The sequence below is a fragment of the Mytilus trossulus genome, chromosome 2 (assembly GCF_036588685.1).
Source record: "Mytilus trossulus isolate FHL-02 chromosome 2, PNRI_Mtr1.1.1.hap1, whole genome shotgun sequence".
Classification (NCBI taxonomy): Eukaryota; Metazoa; Mollusca; class Bivalvia; order Mytilida; family Mytilidae; genus Mytilus; species Mytilus trossulus.
The window spans coordinates 22640163-22665398 of record NC_086374.1 but is presented as its reverse complement, the minus strand read 5'-3'; the positions used below and the strand labels follow the sequence as shown (position 1 = coordinate 22665398).

The 25236-nt window shown below is 31.5% G+C and overlaps 2 protein-coding genes across 8 annotated transcripts in view; one reads left to right on the top strand and one right to left on the bottom strand.

Moving 5' to 3' along the window:
• The first annotated feature begins 349 nt into the window (after positions 1-349).
• LOC134706753 (argininosuccinate synthase-like) lies at positions 350-21464 on the top strand. Of its 7 annotated transcripts, none has more exons than XM_063565970.1 (15): positions 350-429; positions 9959-10079; positions 10438-10506; positions 12571-12695; positions 12973-13093; positions 14404-14478; positions 15285-15355; positions 15890-16011; positions 17471-17555; positions 18148-18212; positions 18660-18733; positions 19322-19379; positions 19895-20051; positions 20562-20627; positions 21257-21464. In XM_063565970.1, the coding sequence occupies exons 2-15, from the start codon at positions 9972-9974 to the stop codon at positions 21297-21299; spliced, it is 1239 nt and encodes a 412-aa protein (XP_063422040.1). In that variant the 5' UTR covers positions 350-429; positions 9959-9971; the 3' UTR covers positions 21300-21464. The 7 variants fall into 7 exon arrangements, with proteins under 7 accessions (XP_063422040.1, XP_063422041.1, XP_063422042.1 ...); XM_063565971.1 differs by lacking the exon at positions 350-429 and adding an exon at positions 3124-3258; XM_063565972.1 differs by lacking the exon at positions 350-429 and adding an exon at positions 3207-3331.
• A 1190-nt stretch (positions 21465-22654) lies between these two features.
• LOC134705664 (uncharacterized) overlaps positions 22655-25236 on the bottom strand; it is a 34383-nt gene continuing 31801 nt past the window's right edge. Inside the window, exons 23-26 of the mRNA XM_063564384.1 lie at positions 24962-25085; positions 24200-24386; positions 23692-23834; positions 22655-22937 (exon numbers count right to left, since the gene is read on the bottom strand). Coding sequence (XP_063420454.1) covers positions 22809-22937; positions 23692-23834; positions 24200-24386; positions 24962-25085 — 583 coding nt within the window. The 3' untranslated portion in view covers positions 22655-22808. The remainder of the gene's footprint in view (positions 22938-23691; positions 23835-24199; positions 24387-24961; positions 25086-25236) is intronic.

Below are 25236 nucleotides of genomic sequence, written 5' to 3'. Positions count from 1 at the left end.
ATTAAAAGAATTATATATCAGAAAATCATTTCTTAAGCGGCACCCTCATCAAATGAGTGGAAATGCTTTAAATTGAACGAATTCCTAACTTGTTTACTTTTTTTTCTATTTCTCTCCGCTTCGTTAGTACCCAATTTCCGGTGGCGATGATACACAGTGATTATGTTTATTTAGCATCATGATTTAACATTATTTGAAAGAGAGAAACGATTAGAGAGGGGAGAGGAACGGAGGTAACGTTATTACTTCTCTTTTATTACCGTGAATGGTGAAAGTTTCAATAAACCCACGATGATTTGTCTTAATATGAAGTTGTAAATCACTTATTCTTGGTCGATAAAACAATATTGAGATTCTGTCGACTTGTTTAATAAAAGTCTTTCTCTTATTTCAATTTCAACAAACAGGATCGATTTTCTAACACAGAACGTAAGTTCACCTACAGTTTAACCATTGAACTTAAACATGTTCCTTTTTCAGCATTTTTTTATTGTCAAAGTGTTGTTTTTTTTTTTATTTCAATTGAATCTGTTACTTACATTTTAGCAGCTAAATAGCAATGTCTTTTTATAAATTACAATCTTTACTGGAACTAGCTGATGAACGTTTTACTTTTTTCTGGTCTGCACAGAGACAATGGGATCAGCGGCTGTCAAATGATATGTTGCTTGGGTTGCAAGTAATACTGCAACCACAACAGTGCCGACATCATCTTCCACTATCGGGCACTTCTCTGTAGGCATGGTGTAACGCTACGTCAATAGTTCTCATACATCTCTACCATAACATCATAGCAGAGTATAACATTTTAGAAACGATAGAAATCTGAAACAATAAAACAATAGATTAATAACAAGCATATAAAAATTCCTGTACACATGTCATTAATTTGATGTTAAATGATTTGGATTGGCAAATTTATTCTTTCAGAACTAGTAATTTTTTTTTCTTCCATGTTTTCTTGCCTTTTCTTTACGTTGTCTTCCCTTCGACATTGCGTAGTGTGATTATCGAATTTCTAAGAGAGGTACATGCATGGATACGGTCACTGTACACGGAAAACTGAATGCAAATTAGAGAGCGGGAAAAAAAGTGACAGCAGTTCATTCTATAGAAGATTTTTAGAGAAATAAAAGTTTTTCTTTCAAGTATATGAAACATATTCATATTTTTTGTACAATTAGAAAGATTTCATAACTGAGTTGCTTTAGATAAAAAAAACTAAAATTGCAACTAGCAACCCTAGTATTAATTTTATTTACCTTTTAATGTTATGCAGTTAGTTTTATCGCCTTAGTATTTCGAAACAATGCAGAGTGCATCGTGGAAAAGGTATGCCTAGTTCTTGATATATTTTACAAATTTGAAAAACAATTATGTATGGTAGTAACAAGGAACATTTTCAAATGTTGAAACACTTTCGATGTATATTCATTTTTGGTTTCTATTTCTTTTTCTTTCGTTTTCATATTTCTAATTAAAAACATTTAATTTTATGCAATGTTACATTTCTTTCAACGGGCGCAGGACATTTTAGCAAACAAATTTTGAATTACATGGGGACAATTTAGCTCAGACAATATAGCCCAGTTTCAGTTTTGCGCAGGAATAGTCCGTTCACATGTATTTTCTATAGCCCGTTTTAGTGCAAATCTGGCTGGTTGAATAGTTCTTATGCTGGCTTAATGTTTAAGTTGAATGCATTTACAGTTGTGTTAATCATGGAAATTTTTCTGGATACTATTAATTTATCAAATTGAAAACAACATTTATCGAGCACTTATATCTGTATGGCATTTTTATTTAATATTACAATGCTTCCTATAAATTCCTAGGAATATGTTTAAAAGCAACCGCGTGGAGACCGTGTTATATTCCACAATAAGTTAGAAGGCGGGGCTTATTTCAATACACGGTCACCATTTTCTACATTAGAAAATGCATGTATAAAGTCAGGAATATGACAGTTGTTATGCATTCGTTTGATGTGTTTGGACTTTTGATTTTTGCCTTTTGAATTTGGACTTTCCTATTTGATTTTTCCTCGGAGTTCAGTATTTTTGTGTTTTTACTTTTTAGTAGTGGTGTTGTGTCCCTTTATTAGAAAGAACACTGTGTTGAGGAAAAATTTTAAATGTTGGCATTTGTTTTTGTATAGACCAAAAGAGGAACGAAAGATACCAAAGGGACAGTCAAACTCATAAATCTAAAACAAACTGACAACACCCTGGCTAAAAATGAAAAAGACGAACAGACAAACAATAGTACATATGGCACGACATAGAAAACTAAAGAATAAACAACACGAAACCCACCAAAAACTAATGGTGATCTCAGGTGCTTCGGAAGGGTAAGCAGATCCTGCTTCACATGTGACACCCGTCGTGTTGCTTATGTGATTACAAATCAGGTAAAAAGTCTAATTCGGTAGGTCACATACATGAAAGGGAAGGGGATTGTAGTAACGACGTAAGGAACATATCCGATATCATTCGTGAAACGGTTATTCCATAACTGTCAACCAACTTGTGATGGCGTCCGTAAAATTTACGAAGGGATGATTTCAACTTCACCATTTGACGTACCAATAGACGTAGGTTCTTAGTTATAACGGCATTGGAGACTTGATCACTTTGAATGGCCACTAGAATAAATACCATATTTTAAGATAGTCGGTCGGTAAGATAAATTCGTTGCATTCTTTGCTACTGAACTAATACGATATATGGGATTTACTGACCCCATATATATTGTATTAGGTCACTAGCACACTAGGTAACTAATATGTTGACGCCATATCTGCTTTTTAAGTAGTTATCACCATAACTAAACAAATTGTGGAAATAATGCTTTTCTTTTCAAATGATCAGATCCTTTATAAACATACACTAACAATACAGCATTTGTTAAAATAAGGAAGTTTAAAATCGACCAAGAATAAGACAGCTTTAAAAAAAAAATCTTTCAAAATATTGATTTGAAGGTAAATTGCCTTGTAATATGTTAGATTCAAATTCAAGTACAATAAGACGTAATTTGTGAAAAGACTTTTCACTGGCCTTTGTAGCTCTTTAAGTTCTTCAATTCGAACTTCAATCAAATTTAACACTTATTACCTCAATAATTGAATATCGCATTTATATTTGTCAGCAGAGAAATTGTTTTTAATATCTATTACCATAAATAGACATAGAAATATGATGATAGACAGAAACAATTATCACAAGTAGTCCATTACTAGGAACGCGGATATTACATGTGAGTCGATGTGACAGGTGGTAGCTAACTATTTTATTACATGTGTGCAAATAACGAAGAATTGGATTTTAATGTAAATATAAGCAGTAAGTTTTACTGATTCGTCTGGGTCATTGATTAGTCCGACAAATTCACATCCTGCATTCATATCAAGTGATTAACTTCAAATAAGGTAGGTCGGTGAATTTGTTATCGAATTATTTTTTTCTCTAGTCTTAGTCTTATTTATATGGTGTTTAAATTTTAGCATTGTGTATGAGAATAAATTGTAATTTTACGTTTGGTTTCCAGATTTGTTTGCATAGGTTGCGATCCAACGTGTCTTATTAGTAGGTTTGCTACGATCGAAAAAAACTTTTGATTTATTTTTATTATAACCGTTGTCACTGCATATATCTGTTATTCTCGGTGTTAATATATTAACATATACATTGCTGATCGAGTTGCTGATCCATATTTAACTGTAAATAACGCATACCATGAATGAAGTTATGCTTATTCAAGGACATTAATAGCATTACAAGCCTTACAAATATACATGTGTTACAAATTCAAGTAGGTCAGCAAAATATGATGACATTTCAATTTTGAAATGCAGAAACGAGGGAAAACAAGGTTTGTTACCAAGCGTAGAAAAAGAATTGAAAACCGTAGAGTTCGAATGCCAATGTCAACAGGGGACCAAAGCCAATGTCGAAAGAGAAAAAAGACAATGCCAATAGAGGACAAACGCCAATGTCAATAGACGACAAACGCCAATGACAACAGAGGACAAAAGTCAAGGTCAACAGAGAACAACTGCAAATGTGTACAGAGGAAAACAGTCATGTCAACAGAGGAAAACAGTCATGTCAACAGAGGACAAAAGCCTTTTCCAACAGCGGAGAAAAGCCAACGCAAACAACTATATGGTAAAATGAAAGACTACAAGACCTGTGAGCCATAGAGAACGAAAGCCAACGTAGACAGAGAACAAAAGCAAATGTCCACAGATCTAAATACAAAAACAAAGGTGAAAAGACGATAAATGCAAATGTCAACAGAAGACAAAAGCCAATGTCAACAGAGAAAAAAGCCAATGTCAACAGATTACCAAATTTAGTCAGGCTCAACAGATGGCAACTGCCAATGTCAACAGAGATCAAAGGTCAATGTCAACAGAGAACAAAAGCTAATGTCAACATAAAACAAAACCAAATGTAAACAGAGAACAAAAGCCAATGTCAACTTAAAACAAAAGCCAATGTTAACATATAACAAAAGCCAATGTCAACAGAGAATAAAGTTTAATGCCAACAATACGACATGGCTTTGTACAGATATATGCGAGACTATTCTATGTAGAACTTCGAACCACTGAGGACGGAAGCGGATAACAACAGAAAACAAAACCCCAAAGAAAATTATACGACATGATTCTGCTTAGCATCATGTCAGAAACAAGAACTGATTATCACAGTGGAACAAAGCTAATGACAATAATAACGACCTCACTTTTCATGGCATTATATAAGCTTGTCAAATGGAACTACTAAAGTAAGTTACATCCTTTACAACAGCGTTGCCATTCCGAGTTTGTCATTATTGGATAACTATTATACAATAAATGATATTGAAGTCGTAGTTATCTCATAGTTCTATTCGAGCGTCGATCTTTGTTGGTTTTGACATTTTCGGAATCGGCCTTTATTAAATTGCTAAGAGAGTGGTATATAATAGTTTGTTTACCCATATCATTTGATGGTGTGAATTGAGGTTTCTTACAATTTATGTTCTACCTCGCTATGCTCGTCCGAACATAAATTATTTCTCATTCTATATAAAGAATCAACAAAGACTAATATGGCAGGAGGCACACACCAAACAGTTTTAATATAACATTTTGTTTTTCTTTCAAAATACATGTATCCCGTGAAATCAAATATATAAGTCCATACATCATGCGTCATTATATTATCTATATAAGTCATCTCGACCGTGTACATACTAATATCTACAAAAAGAAAATACAAAGAATTAGGATTTATACAAAGCATAATATTGCAATCTAAATGTAATAAAGTTGTCGAACAATTTTGGTGTGTGTGAAATCTCGATGAAATGAAAAGGGCGCGTAAAACAGTATATAAAGTCCGAAAACCGAATTACTCAGTATTCCGCGACAGAAATAGAAAGAAATCTCAAAACGAAAAGAAATATAATTATATTCCTTTAATTTTGCTGCGTTCATATTGTTTCTTTCAATTCCCTTTTGAAAACCATTACGCTGTTGTTAAGTTATTAAATTAGTGGTAGTTTTTGTGTTTCTTAAGTTTTAAAAGGCTTAGGGGTGCAAAAATTAGCACTGCTACAGATACATATTACATAATATGTTGTATCTTCGATTACTTTTGTGTGACATTTTCTTAATGACTTCCTCGAGTATTCCAGGAACTTTCAGGAATTTGCATAGAGCCCGATTTTGGTGAATGTTTATAAAAAAGTCTAGTTTTGTTTGAATGAAGGATTTTCTTCGTATTCCGTAAGAAAATCTGTATTATTGGCCAATGGACTTAATAGTATTAGGGAAAAGGTTATAGAACGAGTGGTGTACAAACATGTGAACAACAATTAATTATGTTAAGTCATACAATCCAAAATAAACTATATGTTATCGAATTATGAACTTTACGTTTAAAGGCAAACTTTATCTATCGCCGATTACCACAAAAAAACTAGAAGTTACCCTTAGTCGTGACGATGCAAAATGAAACACACATCCAGTGAATTGACATACATAAATACATCACGTAGGTGTAAACTTATTGCTGAGCGGGTTAAACATTGATAAAATATAATTTACTTATATGCAACCATTGTTTGAATGAATATGGCAGTGAAATATGGATGTGGAATTTGAAGCACTTAAAAATTAGAAAAATAAAACTTGAAGCTACAAGAATTGTTACCGGCCGACCAATATTTACAAATAAAAAGTAATATTTATAATGAAATTGGGTAGGAGTGCAGCAAATGAATTTAAAAAAAAGTTACCGGAACCTCCAATTCATCTGTGCGATTTGATTTCGTTATGGGTGGAAAGTACTACTACTTATTCTTTAAGAAATGGTGACACTTATAATATGTTACTATTTTATAGACTTTTGCTATCGATAAGTAGTGACTCATCTAACCCATCAACTATTAGAAGACTTATATATGTGCGTAAAATAAAATCATTACCTTAATTTTTAAATAATAAAAAAAGAGTTTTAGGGTAGAAAATATAACGGTGCATAGTTACGATTGCCTTTGGTAACAATACCATACTATCATGTTAGCACAATTAAAATAAATAGTATCAGTTCCATTTTGTCGCTATTGGTTTCCCGTTGAACTGATTTCTTTTCTAAATTTCCTCTAAATATACATTAACGTCATGTTCATGTGAATAGTCTAAACTGGTTACCAGATAACCTTATTTTGTAAATAGAAATTATAACATCCTGGAATATTAATATAGTTTGTAAAAATGAAAAAACACCACAAGTACACACATGCATGTATTTCCACTCCTTTTTCTTCATATATCTTTCTTTTCAATCCGCATGTGTTTGTATGTCTCTTAAACTACAAGTGGTTAATTTGAATTATGTAATAAAGAATTTAATAGTTTGCTAGCTACGAAATTCTATTGATTAATATCGTATCTTAGGAGACGACGTTCTAATTTTATGTATGTCTTGTCCATTTTGGGGTATTTGAGAAATAAAAATTTAAAAAAAAAAAAAAAGGTTAAAAAAGTTAATTTAGCTCTGACTATCGAGTTAAGGATTAAAAGATTTAAAAATCAAAGTATGGTACATGCGCGTACAGTATTAACAGCAAAGACGGTTATAAAATCAGTATACTCAAAGGCTAGAACCGTGGTGTAGTGGTTAGTGCATCGGACTACTAACACAAAGGTTCCTGGTTCGATTCCCGTTTGGGATGAAAATTTCAGGAACTTAATCTTCGGCTCTCCCTTGACACCATCTGCGAGTAGGGTTTTGAGGAAACGATGATAGTCCGTCGGAAGGGGACGATAAATGGCTGACCCGTGTTAAGAGAGAGCCATATCTCTTGCACGTTAAAGACACCCTTGTAGATTTCGAAAAAAGAGTAGGCTAATGCGGCTACAAGGCAGAACTCGCACCCGCAAAGTGGAAAGGGATTAATATAAGTTACAAAACTTGTTTCCCAATCCACTTTAAATAAATATGTTTAAACTAAAGGCTAGAAATAAGGCCTCTTAGATTATTAGAAAAATTAAATATACATAAATGATAATTTTCAAGAGTCTATAATAAAATAGAAATGGTTTCCTAATTTTCTATTGGAGTTTATTTTATATCTTATTGAAAGATAAGACTTATAAAATAAAATAAAATATTGAATTGATTTGGATCTCAAATGACTGTATAAATATCTCCGTTTCTATCAAAAGTGGGCACATGTATAAGACTCAATCACAGGTCGAATTTGCCATACATACCTCTGTTATAAATAAAATCAATTTTAAGCACAATTTAGTGTAAACTAATTTAAATTGTCAATGCCAATTTAAGTTGAATCGTTTATTAAACACACAAATCTTTGTCTTTATTGATCAAACAAGAAGAAAATTAATGTACTTCAAACTAATAGAATTTGTATGACTTGTTATGCAACAAGGTGATATCCAATCCATTCTTGTTTGGGGTAAAACCAAATTATTTTTTTCTTAATTTGTTAATAAAATAAGTCTTCTGAGACAGGTTTGAATTAACATACTTTGCATAGGTTATTTAGCAGGTGATATCCATCCATCAGATTTGTGCTGAGCTTTGATTTTTTTGTGTCTTCAAATAGATCATGTAAAACATCTCGGATCTGCTGTTGTTTGTCTGTTCGTCCTTTTATTATGACCTTGGTGTTGTCCGTTTTCAAAATAGTGTTCATCCCTTTCTTATTTTTCTTTATTTGAATAATCGCACAATGGAATGTTTTCCCCTGGCTGTTTATGACATTTTTACAATTTGACTTTGAATGTGTACTGTTTGGTAATTTAGTCTTAAATGCATATTATTTTACAACGTGTTAGTCGCTTTGAACTAGCTGTCAGTACCTTCAAGTACAGATCTTTACTTAGTGTCATTTAGTTGTCGGGTTGTACAAGTACCCAGAAACGTCCACTCTGTGATTTTTACCCAGGTTATATACAAGGGGAGGAATGGGATCCCGTTAACATGTTTAATCCCGACACCTTCTGTATGAATGTTGCCTGTAAATACAAACTGTCATTTTGGGGCCTTTTATGGTATGGACCTTGTACGTTGTTGAAGGCCGGTGACATACGTTGTTAATTTCTATGTCTCTTGTGAAGAGTTGTCTCATTGCCAATCACACCACCTCTTTTTAATATTAAATAAATTTCTCCACTTGCATTAAAACATATACGACGAATGGTCGATAAGTTCCTATTGAGTCTCTTGTGGTATTGATATTGTATCAAAGACTTCCTGACCCTACAATGTAAACAGTCAACGAAACAAACACGTTACCTATCAAATCAACTTGAGTGCATGAGTGCATAGCTTAAACTGCGCACCAAAATAAATATTCAGATTGACACGTATGACCTTGTACAAACATCATTGCAAAATCATAGGGTTCCTCTATAGGGTTAATTGATGAGAAACGATATTTCTCACACAAATACCTAAGTCTCGGTTGGTCATAATCCAGTTTTTATTTAGTTAGATCTTCATGCATATCATCCAGACACCAGTCACTAGTTGTATGATTTATTAGGCCAAGTTATCTTTACAAGCATGTGCTGTCTTTTGTCTTTTTTTGACGATTTTATTTAAAGCCATAACATTTATTCGTTTAAAATAGTAGTTTGCTTGATTTACCCTTAAAGTTAGTGTCGTAAAACTCGTCTAACATTAACAACTAAACAACTTGACTGCACCCAATAAACAAAAACGTTGCTCAGTCTTTAGTTTTCTGTTTTCTATTTTGAGTACTCAGTCTGTTGTTTGCCTGTTCAATATTTTGTTTTCTACAATGGCTTTGTTATTTTGGTTGACAAATGAGTTTGAAAATCCCTTTGATATCTCTCGCTTTTCTTTTTAATTCTGAAGTATAAAAAAAATGTCATAGTTTCTTGTGTACAATTTGGAAATTAGTATGGCGTTCATTTTCACTGAACTAGTATATATTTGTTTAAGGGCCAGCTGAAGGACGCCTCCGGGTGCGGGAATTTCTCGCTACATTGAAGACCTGTTGGTGACCTTCTGCTGTTGTTTTTTTTATTTGGTCGGGTTGTTGTCTCTTTGACACATTCCCCATTTCCATTCTCAATTTTATTAATGTATTAAAACTGAAAGAATGCATCATGGCTTCTTCAGGCGTATTAAAATTTATTTTTAATTATTTTAATGCATATACAGTTAATATGCCATGCTAATAGCACTATTACCCCTTACGAATTCGAGATAGCATATTTGCCAACGGTCTCAGATAAGATGTAACGTTGTTTAACCTCGGTTTACGGAGTCAATTTTAAATAAACCAATTGGCTGTTTCGATCTTGTTAAAAAAGAGAACACTACTCTGTACGGTATTTTTCATGCTCTGCAATCACATTCTACTTCTTTTAAAATAAAGAAATAAAAAGTGCAATTCTCTATTTTAGCCAAACCAATAGAATGACAAGTGAAAGCAAGCGAGTTATTTTGGCCTACAGTGGAGGATTGGATACTTCTTGCATACTAGTTTGGCTCATTGAAGAAGGTTATGACGTTATCGCGTTCTGTGTAAGTAGTGCACTTCTATACTTTTCTTTCGACTTTAAATTTTTTAATTATATGCCGATTTTGAAATTTTGGTTGAAAATGTCGACATTCTTCCCAAATAAGATCTGGTATGAAATCCAATTAAGTTTAAGCTTTATAGACTTTAATATTATATTTTTGTTTTGGAAATAAGTTTCAAGTTATAATAGCTTTTATATTTTTTAATCCAAGACACCCCCACCCCCAAAGTGTTGGCAATTACAGATTGTGTGCCCCTGGGATAAATTGCTTGTAAATAAGCCGATGGAAAAATGTTAATGTACCATCGTTAGTTGTTTTTAAATTCTTGTTAATTGAGCAATTTACTGGTTTTCCATAGGCAGATGTTGGACAGGAAGAAGACTTTGAAGCAGCAAAGGAAAAGGCAAAAAAACTTGGAGCAAAAAAGGTATTTCTATTTTATTCATTTAAAATAGTATATTAAGGATACACAAGTAAGAGGCTTAATTCTGATCAAATGTTAAAATACGAATAGCAAAGGTAAAGAATACGCGTTCATGAGACAAGGAAAGTTAGAACAATATCAATTTATGAAAGGACAAATTATATTAGTGCTATTCTTCATTTGAATGGTTGTTGGTGTATTATATAAGGAACCATCATGAGGTCCTAAGATAAGGACAGTTCTTTAATTTGTCTTGAACTAATTCATGATTTTTTTTCTGATTGATGATTTTTATAAGGAACTATATAATGATTTTCATACAGTATTTTTTAATTTAATGCAAAGTTAATGAAATCTTATCAAGGAATAAAAGTAAAGTGTATGAACTGTACAGTGGTCAAAGCCAATTAAAGGAGGAATTAACGTCAATCCATGCCTTTACTTCCATTAAAAATAAATTACATTCAATCGACATATTATCTATAAATACTTTTCAATGAAATAAGTGACAAAAGTAAAGATAATATAAAGATAGTATACTTATATCCTAGTTTAGTTTATATAAAATAAATAAAAAATAATAATGAGCAAAACTAAAATTGAATTTCCTTAATGTGGACTAAGTGTTTGCTTTATTAAAATATTACTGTTTGAACCGGATTTTTAAAATATTCTCTCAGTCATTTAATTTGTACAAGATAAGTGGTAAATTCGACAATATCATGCTTTCATAGCTATTCTGTCTAGAACGTTTTAACATAAAGTCACTCAGTTCATGACAAAAATATACCTACTGAACCTATAATTGCATGTACGAGTGCACTAGTACCCGGAAGTTTGATATTACAAAACAGGTACATGTACATAACTTCTTATCTTAGAAACAGGTAAAAATTACCTGTATATTCAAATTTCAATATATTTCAATTTAAACTTTTAACAAGGATTCTACGGTGGTGCCAGTTATTAAGCTTTGAGGTCATTAGATACCAAAGTCCAATATTGTACTTATCTACAAAGTGCCAGCTATGCATTTGAACTATTTTGTTTAAAAATTATTTTACGGCTATCTTCTATGTTCTTTCTGACAGGATCCGAGTTGTTAACCATTCGTTTGGTGTGTTTCAGCTTTTGATTTTGTCATTTGCTTTGTGACTTTCTGTTTAGAATTTTCCTCGGAGTTCGGATGTTCTGTTAATTTAATGATAAAGTTGTCATTTTAATTATTATTTTGTTCATTGTTATCAACTTCCACCAACAAATATGAATCAGGACGTTGGCTTTTTCTTTGAATGTTTCACGTTTTGTCATGCCTAGGCCTGTTGTAGCTCACTATACGGTACATGTCGTGGGTTTTGCTTATCGTGATAAAGCGAACTAGAAACTATTATAGTTGTTTTACATCCTCGTCTTTTGGTGGATAGATAACGCATTGCAAATGCAAATCATACTACACCTCATTTTTTTTTTATATATTTTACAAACAAGTAGTTTTACTGCATACAATGGAGCTAATATAATCTGTTTAACTCTAAACGCTTAACAGTAAGGAACCAGAAATATTCACTTTTGTCATTAATTTTGTCCCTGGCTTCATTAGAATCTAACAGAGTAAATTGGGTACTGATAATGTTTATCAAGAGTTATGTAATCAAAATTTTAAAACATAGATTATTGTATCATGCCGTACATGCCAATTGATATACGAAGATGTGTTATATGAGTGCAAGTGAGACAACTCTCCATCCAATTCATAATTTGCAAAATAAAAATCACAATAGGTCAAAGTACGATCTTCAACAAGGAGCATTGGCTAACACCGAACAGTATGCTATTAGGGCCCCAAAATGAATAGTGTAAAACCATTCAATCGTGAAAATCAACGGTCCAATCTATAAAAAAAAACGTGAAACGAGAAACACTTAGGAATTTTAAATATGCATTTCCCTTCGTAGATGATTGTTTAATGCTGTGAATGCCAAACACTTTTAATATGCATTTCCCTTCGTAGATGATTGTTTAATGCTGTGAATGCCAAACACTTTTATTATGCATTTCCCTTCGTAGATGATAGTTGCTGATGTCAGCAGAGAATTCGTAACAGATTTTATATGGCCTGGTATTAAAGGCAACGTAACTTATGAAGATCGATATCTCCTTGGTACCGCTTTAGCTAGACCATGTATTGCCAAGTAAGGATTACTTTCTATTATTAGTTTTCCTAGTCAATGGATAAATTTGAAACAGAAAAAAATAATGTTTATCAAACTTTGACAAGCACGAAAAAACATTGGAACATTGAAAAGATCTTACTATTGATAATACTAAAAGGTATAAAAAATAAGTTAACTCCGTGAAGCTACTTAAAATTTTGCTCATTTGCTCTAGAAATCAAATTTAAATTCAAATTTATGTACATTATACAAACGAATTCATGCTATTTTTACTTGAATATTTTTACCATGACAGGGCAATGATTAAGGTAGCAAATGAAGAAGGAGCTCAATACATTTCCCATGGTGCAACTGGAAAAGGAAATGATCAAATACGATTTGAATTAGCAGCTTATGCATTACATCCTTCCATAAAGGTAAAAAATGAAATTAGTTTAACTTAGTAATTATGTTGTTTTTTAACTGATACTCATTATGTTCTTGTAAAATATCATCAGACTGTAAAATAAATGTCAACCAACATGCCAGCATTAAATTAAAAGTTTCTTTTATCCTGCAATTTGGTGTCCTACTATACAGATCCAGATCTATAGATATCGCTTTGCTGTATCTGTATACTATACGGATATCGCTTTAAAGCTCCTCCCACTGCCGAACTGAGTAATGTATGAACATGCGTGACCTCAGAATGTGTATTGCAGTCGCATTACAATGACGTTTTGTTTGATCTTATTCGAATTAATGATAACTTTTATACGTTCTGTATGTTTTCAAACATTTCTTTAGAGCAATAAGAATTACACGAATTTTCTGTGACATACACACATGAACAGTAGTCTTTTCTACGATGACAATTATCAATTTCAAAATCTGAATATGTATGATTGTGTAACAAAATCAACCATGTCAATTTCAGCATGCCATGTTTAGTGAAGTCAAGTCTGAAGCGTAGGACAACTCATGCACTTCTATTTCAAATTTTACAAAGTTTTGTTATTTGTTTTTACTGTTGAAATTAGTTGTTATGTTAAAATAGATAATTATTCACCTTGAGCGATGTATTATTGTTGACCATTCGAGATTCTTTTTTCTTTTTGCGAACCCGTCTTCAGCTGAATGTGTGATTACAATATTACTACGCGGGCCTCATGGGATTTCAAATCGAAAATAAATGCAAAAAATGTGAGTTTTTGTGTTTTTCAAAACACAAACAATATACAGGTTTATTTGCAGGATAAAGGCAATAACTGTTTAGTGTCTTTGAATATCAGTTGTATTTGTACTCGGCGAGAATCAAGAGTATTAGCTCGCAAAAGCAGCTCACATTACACATGTTTTTTAGCCTCGTACAGCTGATATTTAAAGACCCTTAAAAGTTATTGTCTATTCATAAGAATCTGTACTTTTGATTGACTAAAAGCAATCACAAGGCATCCAGTATCAAATAACATTTCTTAAAAAACTCAAAATTCACAAAATGATTCATGACTGCACGTGTTTCCCTTGACAACATCATTAAAACGCGTAGAAAACAAACGAACATTTTTATATAATTTGAGCATCGGTCAACGCTTTATATTTTCTTAATTAACATTATATTATATATAAAGAATGAGAATGTATTTTTTTTTAAATTGGGCTTTAAAGTAAAATTTCTTTATTTAATTTTAGATTATTTCTCGTAGTAGAATGTAGGATCTTTTATTATATCTTTATCTAATTTTAGGTTATTTCTCCATGGAGAATGCCAGAGTTTTTCAATAGATTCAAAGGACGTAAAGATTTATTTGAATATGCAAAAGTAAGTTGTTATCAACCAAAAAGAGATTTTTAACCGCTAATATTATGAAAATTAAGTGAACTGTTTTATATTTGTTTCTGTTTAGATGTTGTTGTACATTCTAACAGTCAAAACTGTGCAAGCATTAAGGGTAAGACAGAAGGTTGTTCGTTGAAACCCTCTTTGGTATTTTGTGAGCAGTTCTCGCACTGTAAACCACTCAAGAGGCAATGTCAGAGAGCACCAGGCAGGACTGTTCAACTAAAAATAAATAATTTGGTCAAACATAATATTTTACCCTTTCAGTATAACATACTGACTGGGAATATATATTTTTTTTTACATTTTTTTGTGAATTTGACATTTAAAACTCCTTGTTTCTAATCCCACATCACCCTGAAGTTTAATTGAAGCATGAATTTCAGTATTAATAACCTTTGATGAAAAATACCATTTTCTATCATCAACATATCCTGAACATATTATTTATAGTTGTTGAAAATTTCTAAGAATCTTCACTTTTTGATAAAGTTGTGTATTGCCTGTTATGTTTAAAATCCCAACCGTTTTATTTCGAAGATATCTTACAGAATCTAATGCAATTCCCACTTTTCTTCTCTATTCTTCGCTATTTGAAACATTCATGAATTATCTGCATCGACCAATTGTGTAGAATCTGTTTGACAATGAAAAAAGTAGGCAGAAGTTATCAATGAAACAAATCATAATTAGATAACTGCATAAATTATTTCAGAAATGTAACTGAATTAGTACTGATTAAAGAAAACAAATTGTCGAATACTGTTAAACTTGTTTTTTCCTTCCAGCTTCACAATATTTCACTCCCAGTAAACCCTAAAGCACCATGGAGTATGGATGCAAACCTAATGCATATAAGGTAATTAGTGCAATCACAATAGTGAAACTATATGTTACTATTACAATGAATCTAAAACGGCACCCAGAATTATTTATATGTGAAATGCAAAAAATAATCACATATACATGTAAATTGCTTGTCATGGTAAATGCATGCTTCAGTTATTGTAAAGATAGCAAAGTGTTAATGTTTTATGGCAAATTAAAGTAAAGCATACTGATTTATTTTATATGAATGCAATATAAGCTATAAACAAAAGGAGCGTTATGAAAAGAGATTTCAATATATTTTATGACACAATATGACATTTTTAAAAAATATTTTATTTATTTGCAACTACTGTTCCTCTTGGTATAGCCTAATGTAAACCAGATTGAGAAAATATTGCAATCTGTAGATTTCTTTTAACAAAGACAGTTTGTTTAAGTATGTTATTACGCACGTCTACTTAAAATGAATAAAAAAAAGTTCTGAACCTATAACGTATGATTAATATTTTATCAAATACCTTATAATGCTAACTAACAATTTCTTGTCATTCACTCAATACAGCTATGAGTCTGGCGTTTTAGAAAACCCTAATACAGAAGCTCCAAAAGATATGTATCAAATGACAACAGACCCTGAAAAATCTCCAGATGAGGCAGATATTTTAAGCATAGATTTCGAAAATGGTAAATGCCATCTTCGTTTTTATAATAAAAAAAACATATTTATTCATAGTAGATGATTAGTGGAAATATATGTCGAAAAGAACTGACAATACCATCAACTGAAGAAAAATAGTTGATCGGAAGAGACAGTTACGGTCTACAAACCTTTCAAAACTAACGATGGTGAAACATGACCTCGTAACATACGCGACTGAATTCAAATGTTCTTGTCTCAAATGATGGCTATCGACGAGCACACATTCGGATGTTACTCTAAATCTTAGCAAAAAAAAAAACGGCGTCTACTATTAAAAAAAAAAAGAAGGGCAAACATAACTTAAATTGGTTATGTTTGTGAATTAAACGTTTGCAAACTGTCTAACATACAATGAAAGCATCATCATAGATACATTTTACTTTACTTTTTTAAGGCAAACAACTTACTAAGCTGCATCTGTAATACAATTTGTAAAGTGTGTTCTCATATATATCCATTTATAAAACGTGATTCTATTACTATCACTTATTGTGATGTATTACATTAAAAGATAATACGTTATTGATGCTGAAAATAGTTTCATTTATTCAGAGTGTTAAGTCGGAATCATGTACAAGACCAAAATTGTGAGTCGTGAAGTAATAAGTCACCTATACAATAAATAATTCCTTACGTTAATCACAATTCTAGTCTTATAATCACTTTTTCACAGCTAAGGAACAGACAGTTGATATCAGTTTGATGTTCATTTTTAACGGATATTATCTTGATTAGTTTTTTCCCTACAGTATTCCTGGTTTTGCCTTTATATTATTTAAACTTGTGATTACTTTTATGAAACAATTTAAACGAAGCTAAACAAAATTAGAAAGTGGTGCATGTAACAGTTAATTTGTTAATTATAGACAATAAGGAGTCGTATAACGGCAAGTGAAATGATTAAAATTTATAGAATAAAAAAAGAAGGTACAACAAACAATCAGAAACAGAAGAGTCAACCACGATATTTGATATTAACAACATTAACCGTACCTTAAGGTTTTTCATGCACCATATGCGAATTTCAATTACAAGCCTTAGGTCTTTTCAATAATGATGGAAGAAATATTTGAAAATCCAAAACCTGAAACAAACATTGAAAGAGCTGATCAAAACAATAGGGACATATGATGTAAAGCAAAATCACAAGGAATCAAAGCTTTGCATTAGCGAGATACATTCCTTACTTTTAAATGATTTCAAAAAAATTATTAACAGCCAGCTTTAATCTAACAACGACAGTCACTGTATATCGCATTAGCATCAATAGGCTTTTACTACAACTTCCATATTCGATTCCCAAATGAAAATCTGCAGAAGACTGTACAATTCTAAAAAATAATGCTAATTACAGGAGATATTTATCAATGTCATAATTAAAGCTCTATCATTTTATAAGATTTTGTTAAGTTTTTTATAATATGTTTTTTTTTATGCCTAAAGGAGTACCAGTAAAAGTGACTAATCAGAAGACAAATGAATCCATGACTGATCCTTTAGAACTTTTCATTTATCTTAACAAAATAGGGTAAGATATGTGTTGAAACATACTGAAACAGCTGCATAACTGTTAACATGAACATTTGATTCTTAAAAGGCTATTCATTAATACAAATACCACATCTTCTTATATCTTTAAAATAAACAAGTAAAAGTGTAGGTTGTTAATGCGTTAGCCTTTTTTTTTTGGAATTTTTACTTATTATGTCTGTTTGCTTTGCTCATACAGTGATGTAAACATAATGGAATATTATGCGACTGACTTGCAACCAGCTTTAATCGAAAATGAAAATGAAACCGTCTCGAGTGGCTAATTATCGTATCACACTTGATGCAGTGAAAAAATCTACATATCATCATATATAGGTCACCGTACAGTCTTTATAAGGCGCACACACATGCCTAGTAGTGACCTATAAATAGTTCCGACATGATAATATGCGGAACAATTAATTATGACAATAAGCAAAATAATGAACGAAATACAATATGATAGACATAAACCTATGACTATCGCATAACATTTTATTATGGCTTGAAAAATGCACAAATAGAATGTTACAGGGTTAGACATGCTGATGTATCCTATGACATGGTGTCACATTTTTTTTTCATTGTAGAGGTAAACATGGAGTAGGTAGAATCGATATTGTCGAAAACAGGTTTATTGGAATGAAATCAAGAGGTAATTTCTGTATTTATTCAAATTTGTCTAAAATTACTCTAATTTACTAAATCTTGATAAAAAGCACATGTGATATATTTTCATTTTGTTGAAAGGTGTAGTTATCAGGAAAGGAGGAGCGAAAGAAGTCCGAGGGGCATTCATACTCCTATGTCGAAGATAAATTGTCAATGCCATGGCTTAAAAAAAAAGACTGATAGATAAAAAAAAAAAAAAAATTGTACAAAAAACAAAACGGAAAACTTGAGACTGCGCAACACCAACTCCACCAAAAAAGGGGGTGATGTCAGATGCACCGAAAGGGTTAGCAGATCCTGATGTTGCACCTGCCGTGTTGGTCATGTTATTACAAACCCGGTTATAAGTTTATTTCGGTAGATCACATTATTATAGATATTGTTTGCATTCCTCGGTTTTTTCTCTAAAACTTAATATTTTATGTTTCAGGCGTTTATGAAACTCCAGGCGGTACAATACTTTTAGTAGCACACACGGATATAGAAGTTTTTACAATGGACAGGGTATATCACTTTAAACATATTTTGATGAAATATTGTAAAAATAATTTACTGAAAAAAAAGTATTATAATTCACACATTCTGTACATTTCAAATATACAAACAAAATATACAGCTATGAGCAAATGAGATCAAGACTACTTTTTTAATCATAGTTAATCACGTTACCATGAGTGGTCAAACCATTTGTATGGTTCTTAATCCTAGAAACGCAATATAAACGGCAAATATTATGTGCAAACAAAGACATTACTTACAAGAACGTAACACAGCAACAATATTTTAAGTAAATGAATGCATTCAATACACTATATAGATTTAATTAATCGGATGAAAAGAAAGACCAATAGATAAAAAAAGAATTGTACAAAAAAACAAAACGGAAAACGACCACAAAATAATCTGTTTAATGTGTTTCAGTCTTTCGATATATGTATAGTTTTAATAGTTAAAAAATATTGAAAAACTCAGCATACTTTACAAATTGTCTATGTTTAATTTCTTGAAATGCACAAAACAATGAATATCGTCTAACCTATTCATAAAGACACTACTTTGTCTTCATTGTTTACTGTTTCCATATTTGTCTAGGAAGTAAGAAGAATAAAAAGAGACCTTGATATCAAGTTTGCTGATCAAGTATACAGAGGTAAGGTATTAAATTCTTTCACCTATCTTCCGTCTTTTGGCCTTCATTCTGTCTGTTGTAGATGTTCAATTGACGTTGTCTACAGATTTTAACTATCCTTTTTATAACTGTAAAATATGGGCTTCAAAACTATTGTGATTAGGTATCCTCAACCCGTCTTTTTTGTCAGATGTTGATTTTTTACATACACAAACAAATAATATCCCCAATATCTTCAATCATTATTATTGACTGCTGTTTTTCTTATTCTATAAAAATCCTTTTACGCTCTATACTTTTTGCGCTTTTCCCCGTTCTAAATTCTTTATTGAATATCCGTCTCACGGATGATATCGGATATATATGCCTTATGTCGTAACTACAATTGCGTTCCCTTTTCACAAATTTTTCATACTAGATTTGTACTGAAAGAGGAACAAAAGGTACCAGAGGGACATTCAAACTCATAGATCAAAAATAAACTGACAACGCCATTAAGCAACATTTGTGTAAATCTTTTCAAATTGTAATTTTAGGGTTTTGGTTTAGTCCTGAATGTGAGTTTACACGTACGTGCATACAGAAAAGCCAGGATGGTGTAACAGGTTCTGTTAACCTTAAAATCTACAAAGGTTGTGTCTACGTTCTTGGGAGAACGTCACCAACATCTCTATATAATGAGGAATTAGTCAGGTATGTCACAAACCAGTAAATACTTTTTTTTTTATAAATCATTTGATAAATATTTGTCACTTTAGTAATTTGATAGTTCCAATAAAGACTACAAAACTATCAATTACTTTTTAGGAACAATGTTAGGAAAGGATAATAATGCATCTGACCAGAATATGTTGTAGACACGATGCAAAATATAATCAGACATAATAAGATTGGATTCGACGGAAATCACATGAACTACAAACGGAGTGAAAGTAGGTGCATAACCAGGGGTTGCATTTCCCGACATGCATTTCCTAAGCTTATTTGCACTCGAGACAAAACCAAACGAACAATAAGAATAGCACTTGTAAAAAGAAATTAGATACATAAACATTAGTTCACCTCTGCTTATATATAACTGAACACTTTTCTTTGAAAGGTAAATATGCCGATTTGTGGAATAAATATGTTTTACCAGGGTAATATATGAGGGACTTGGCATACTCGTGATTTCATGTTAAAATGTTGTGTTCTTCATTGTAGTATGGATGTTCAAGGTGATTATGAACCAACAGATGCTACCGGTTTTATCAAGATAAATGCTTTACGGTAAAATAAATAATAACACATTTTGTATACGTTTATAAAGAGCGACATATTTTTTTTTATTTGAGTGCGAGGAACGAAAAGACGTCTTATTCCGCCCATAAATTAAAATAAATACATACAAAGGTAACAATCGTCTAAGGTATTGAACTGATCCTTCAAGGATCCATTGCCTTCTATGTAAAATTTAACAATTTTGGGTTGCTATTTGTTCATTAGTTTGATTAAAGTCAGTCATGCCTTGTGAAAGATTTCCATATCATTGTGTTTTTAAGATTATCAACTTACTTTTAATTGCATATAAGATTGCATCGGTTCCTGGAAGTACAAAACCAGGTTTCTCTGACCTGATAGAAAGGCAAATTATGCCCTTTTCTTTTTATTCTTCTCCTCTGCAACTATTGGACCAAATTGAACCAAACTTGGCCACAATCATTATTGGGATATCTAGTTTAAAAAATGTGTGGAATATAAATCCCCCCCCCCCCCAAAAAAAAGACAATAACAAAATTAGGGTAAAAAATATCTACCTTCACAAAACAAGATATTTCTTTAAGTGTTACTTTTATTATACAATAAAGAGACTCATTACATGGATCATAAATGAATGACTTTTTTTTATATATTTTCAGTCTTCGAGAATTCCAGCGCCTTAGAAGTTTGTCGAACAAATAACCAGCATAAATTATTCATTCGTGTGTGTTTTTAAATGACATAATTCTTATTCTTAGTATCAATAACTTCAAACCAAGATAAACTTGTAGTCTCGTTATGTGTATTATATTAGCTTATCATAGTTAAAATAGTAAAATTTGAAATAAAATTAGATTCGTATATCAATTGTATTGTGTTTCAAATGTATCTTTGTAGAGTTATTACACTTGTGACAATTATATTTGCACGGAATATCTACTATAGATGCGAATCCAACTTCTTATCCATCAGCTAAAGAACTTTTTCCATTCGTTTTCCTACTCAGACGTAGATTAACACTTTGTTTCAAATAAACAGTCTATATTCTGAAACGACTAGAACTGTTCTTTTTCAGGTGCAGAGAGTGTTCTTATTTGTGTTATTTAAAACTTTCCTAATACAATAGAACACTTATTGACAGATGTACACTAGCAATTTTACACATGTGTGAGCTAGAACACCTTTGGACAGCTCAGTTTTAGCTCTAGGCAAAAGTAGTTTGTCGATGTTTAAACCTCATAGATCAAGGAAACAATCATTGACAAGATCCCATACAATATCTTTGGGAATTTGGTGAACTCTGAAGCAAGGCTAAATGCGTAGACAATATATAACAATCGGGAATAAGATGCAATCGGAAAAATAAGAAGAGATTCCAACAGTTATACCCATTGTTTCATCCGAACTACACTTCCCTAGAACAGATCCTGTTTAAGACTTTTTTTCACTTATGTAAAGCAATTGTATCACTTCAAATTATCTATATGTTAATATGTTTTACCCAAGAGATAAGAAGTTTGGTTTAGTCAGATATTTCGGCGGAAAATTTGGATTGTACTCTTTTATGTTTGCAACACTGTTATTCATTTATATTTGCAAGCCCAAACTACACTTAGTCGATTTTGTGACGCTAAATTTCATTCAAATTATCATTATCTGACGAATACGTTTAATCTAAATGAACAAAGAAAATAATGGTCAAATGATGAAAAGTCAAATGGTCAAAATAGCCGTCGCTTACTAGTATTTTAAACTAAATAAGATACATGAATAACCAACTAGTTCCATTTTTGAAGTATCTCTTTTTCACTTGCATTCTAAACCATTGATCGAAATGTGCTCTGATACTTTTATACAAATGAGAAAATGAATGCTATACACATTATTAAAAGGTACACCATTTATTGCAATTTTCATTTTATTACTATCACTAGAGAAATGGACATTTGTGTATGCAAAAGACTGACTGAGTCTTCTATTAACAGGATTGGCCTGATAATGATGAGAAAGTACATCATGATTTTTTTTCTGTATAAACTGGATGTAAAGTTCTCGTGTAAAGTTGAGGCGTTTTAATCTGAAAATACTTTATTACTGTTTTTAATAAGAGACAATGAAAAATCTATTGCACTTTTTTATAGAACAAATTGTCAGCAAAATTTATGATATTCACATTTAATATTATCATTTGTACAGTCGTTATTCAACGTTTTATTTCTTCGTTTTTTCTTGTCGCTTGAAAATCACCTTTTCAAGTCCCATCATAGGCGCCTCAAACGCCATTGAAGTTATAAAAGCTGCTGCATATGACAAGAAAAGATGTCCTAAAAATTCATAGATCTACAAGTAAAAATTTCATTATTAATTTATTTAGAATTTATTTTGTATTTGATAAATACACAATGTATTTGAAGTATGCTTTAAGATATCCCAAGTTTACTCAATTATTTATCTTATTTACCGTGTTGTGGGCCTATTTGAATTACACGAGTAATTTGTAAGCATAAGTCTTACAATCTTAAAGCAAATACAGTTGTTTAAAATGAGATGAACATGATTTTTTTCACTGTAATGTTTTGGAACAAGTTTGGATCAAAATATGTTTGGTATGAGAACAATAAGTCACAATCAACACTCCTAAAAACTATAAAAGTGGGGGATGTTAATGTTTTAAAGTAAGACAATTTAAGATTTACTCTCCTGTCTGGTTGAAATCTGTTTATTTTACAAAATGTTTTTTTGTTTATTTCCTTGCGCTTTAAGTCAAAATATCAAACCATTCATCTTGATCAGCGTTCTTTGTGTAACCATATTTAGCTTATCTTTATGATCATATTTATTGTGTATTGCACAACTTGTTTTCGGGTGTTTCTAAAATAATCGCCTTTAGGTACAGATTGTATGATACTAACTAAAAAGTGAAGAAGAAAATACAAATGAACTGTTGATGGAAAAGCAACGGTGCAAGTAACAGTGTTTTCACCACTTACAATTTCTGTATCAGTAAAATGAATGAGCCTTCGTCTTGTCAATAGGTTGTAATATATAATAGGAGGGTGAACAAGGTGCAAGTAACAATTTTTTTACCACTTACAATTTCTGTATCAGTAAAATGAATCAGCCTTCGTCTGGTCAATAGGTAGTAATATATAATAGGAGGGTGAACAAGGTATGCACAGTATGTAAGTCTGCTCAGTGGAATAAAACCTTTCCAGGATAATACTGTATTCACATAACCTGTAAAAGTGAAAAGTTTAATTGAGTTATACCATCTTACTTACATCAAACCTACTACATGTGAAAACACAAATGTGATGTATTTCGTTTAAATTTATGAAACTATATTTGAAAGAGAAAATCTAGTCGAAAGGACCTACATATGTAGATTTTGTTCCAATACGCTGATATAAAAAGTATCTAGCAGCCATTAACACTCTCGAAAATGTCATAAAGCATGTTTAAAAAAACTTTTATAACAGATAGATCCCACTGTGGGGAGAATGTTTTAAAATTATAATAATGTTTAACAAATCTAGCAAAGCTAATAAACTTGATACATTTGAACTAGAAATAATCAAAATATAAGTTGTGTAACTTGTTACCTCCATATCCATGAGCACATGCAAATATCACCCAGGAGACTGCAGCACCCCATACTGTTCTGTGCACCGTAATGTAGAATGACGACACTTCCTGTGACGGACGATTACCGTTTACGTCATCATATATACCGTATAAAACTGCACATGCTAATACGGCGGCAACTAACCAACCAAATAAATTAACAAACTGAAAAAGAGATACGCTTCAATAAAACAAATATGTTTTGAAATTCCTATTTAAATACTGATATTAAATGGTTCTTGGACGGAATGTTATATTTCAAAAGTGAATAGAAAAACGAAGAGTTTCTTATATGAGTCTTATATATGTTAGAGTAAGACAAACTTGTCCTCTAAGTTTTTCGTTTCCTTTGAAAATATATATACATCTTATATAGAAAGTATGGAGCTATTACTAACAGTTTAGATATATGTTATGATAAAAAGTCAAGGAGATGAAAGTAAACGAGTCAGCTAACAAAAACAGAAAATTTAATGAGGAATCATTCTGTTATCACACAATGATACACATAACATGTGGACATATAATTCTGTCATCTGACTCCCGGAAAGCTATTTTCGTTTTGAATGTGTTCACGTGTACATATAATGAAAATGCAAAAAGAAGTTTTAATCGGTTGGGCTATTTAAAAGAAAAGTAAATCTAAATGATAAAATTGAAAAGGAAACATCCTGTAAAAAGGTCAGCTAACTTATAGATTATATACATAAATATAATCATACAAATATATGAAGACTTACTTTATTTATTTTCAACTTTAAATCTGTTTTATAAAGCAGATATCCAGTAAACATTCCCACTAAGTAAGGTCCCATTCGGAAGTAAGGCCTGAAGTAAAGTTCTCCCCAGTGAGTCATATCTCCTCTGAAATAATAATTCAAAATTATTAAGGTCTGCATTTACAAAACGTATCAACCATAAACTTATAAAAAATGGACGAAAGATACAAGAGGGACACTCAAACTCATAAGTTATTAAATGACTTAAACGTGAATATTCATAATTCAACCATTAA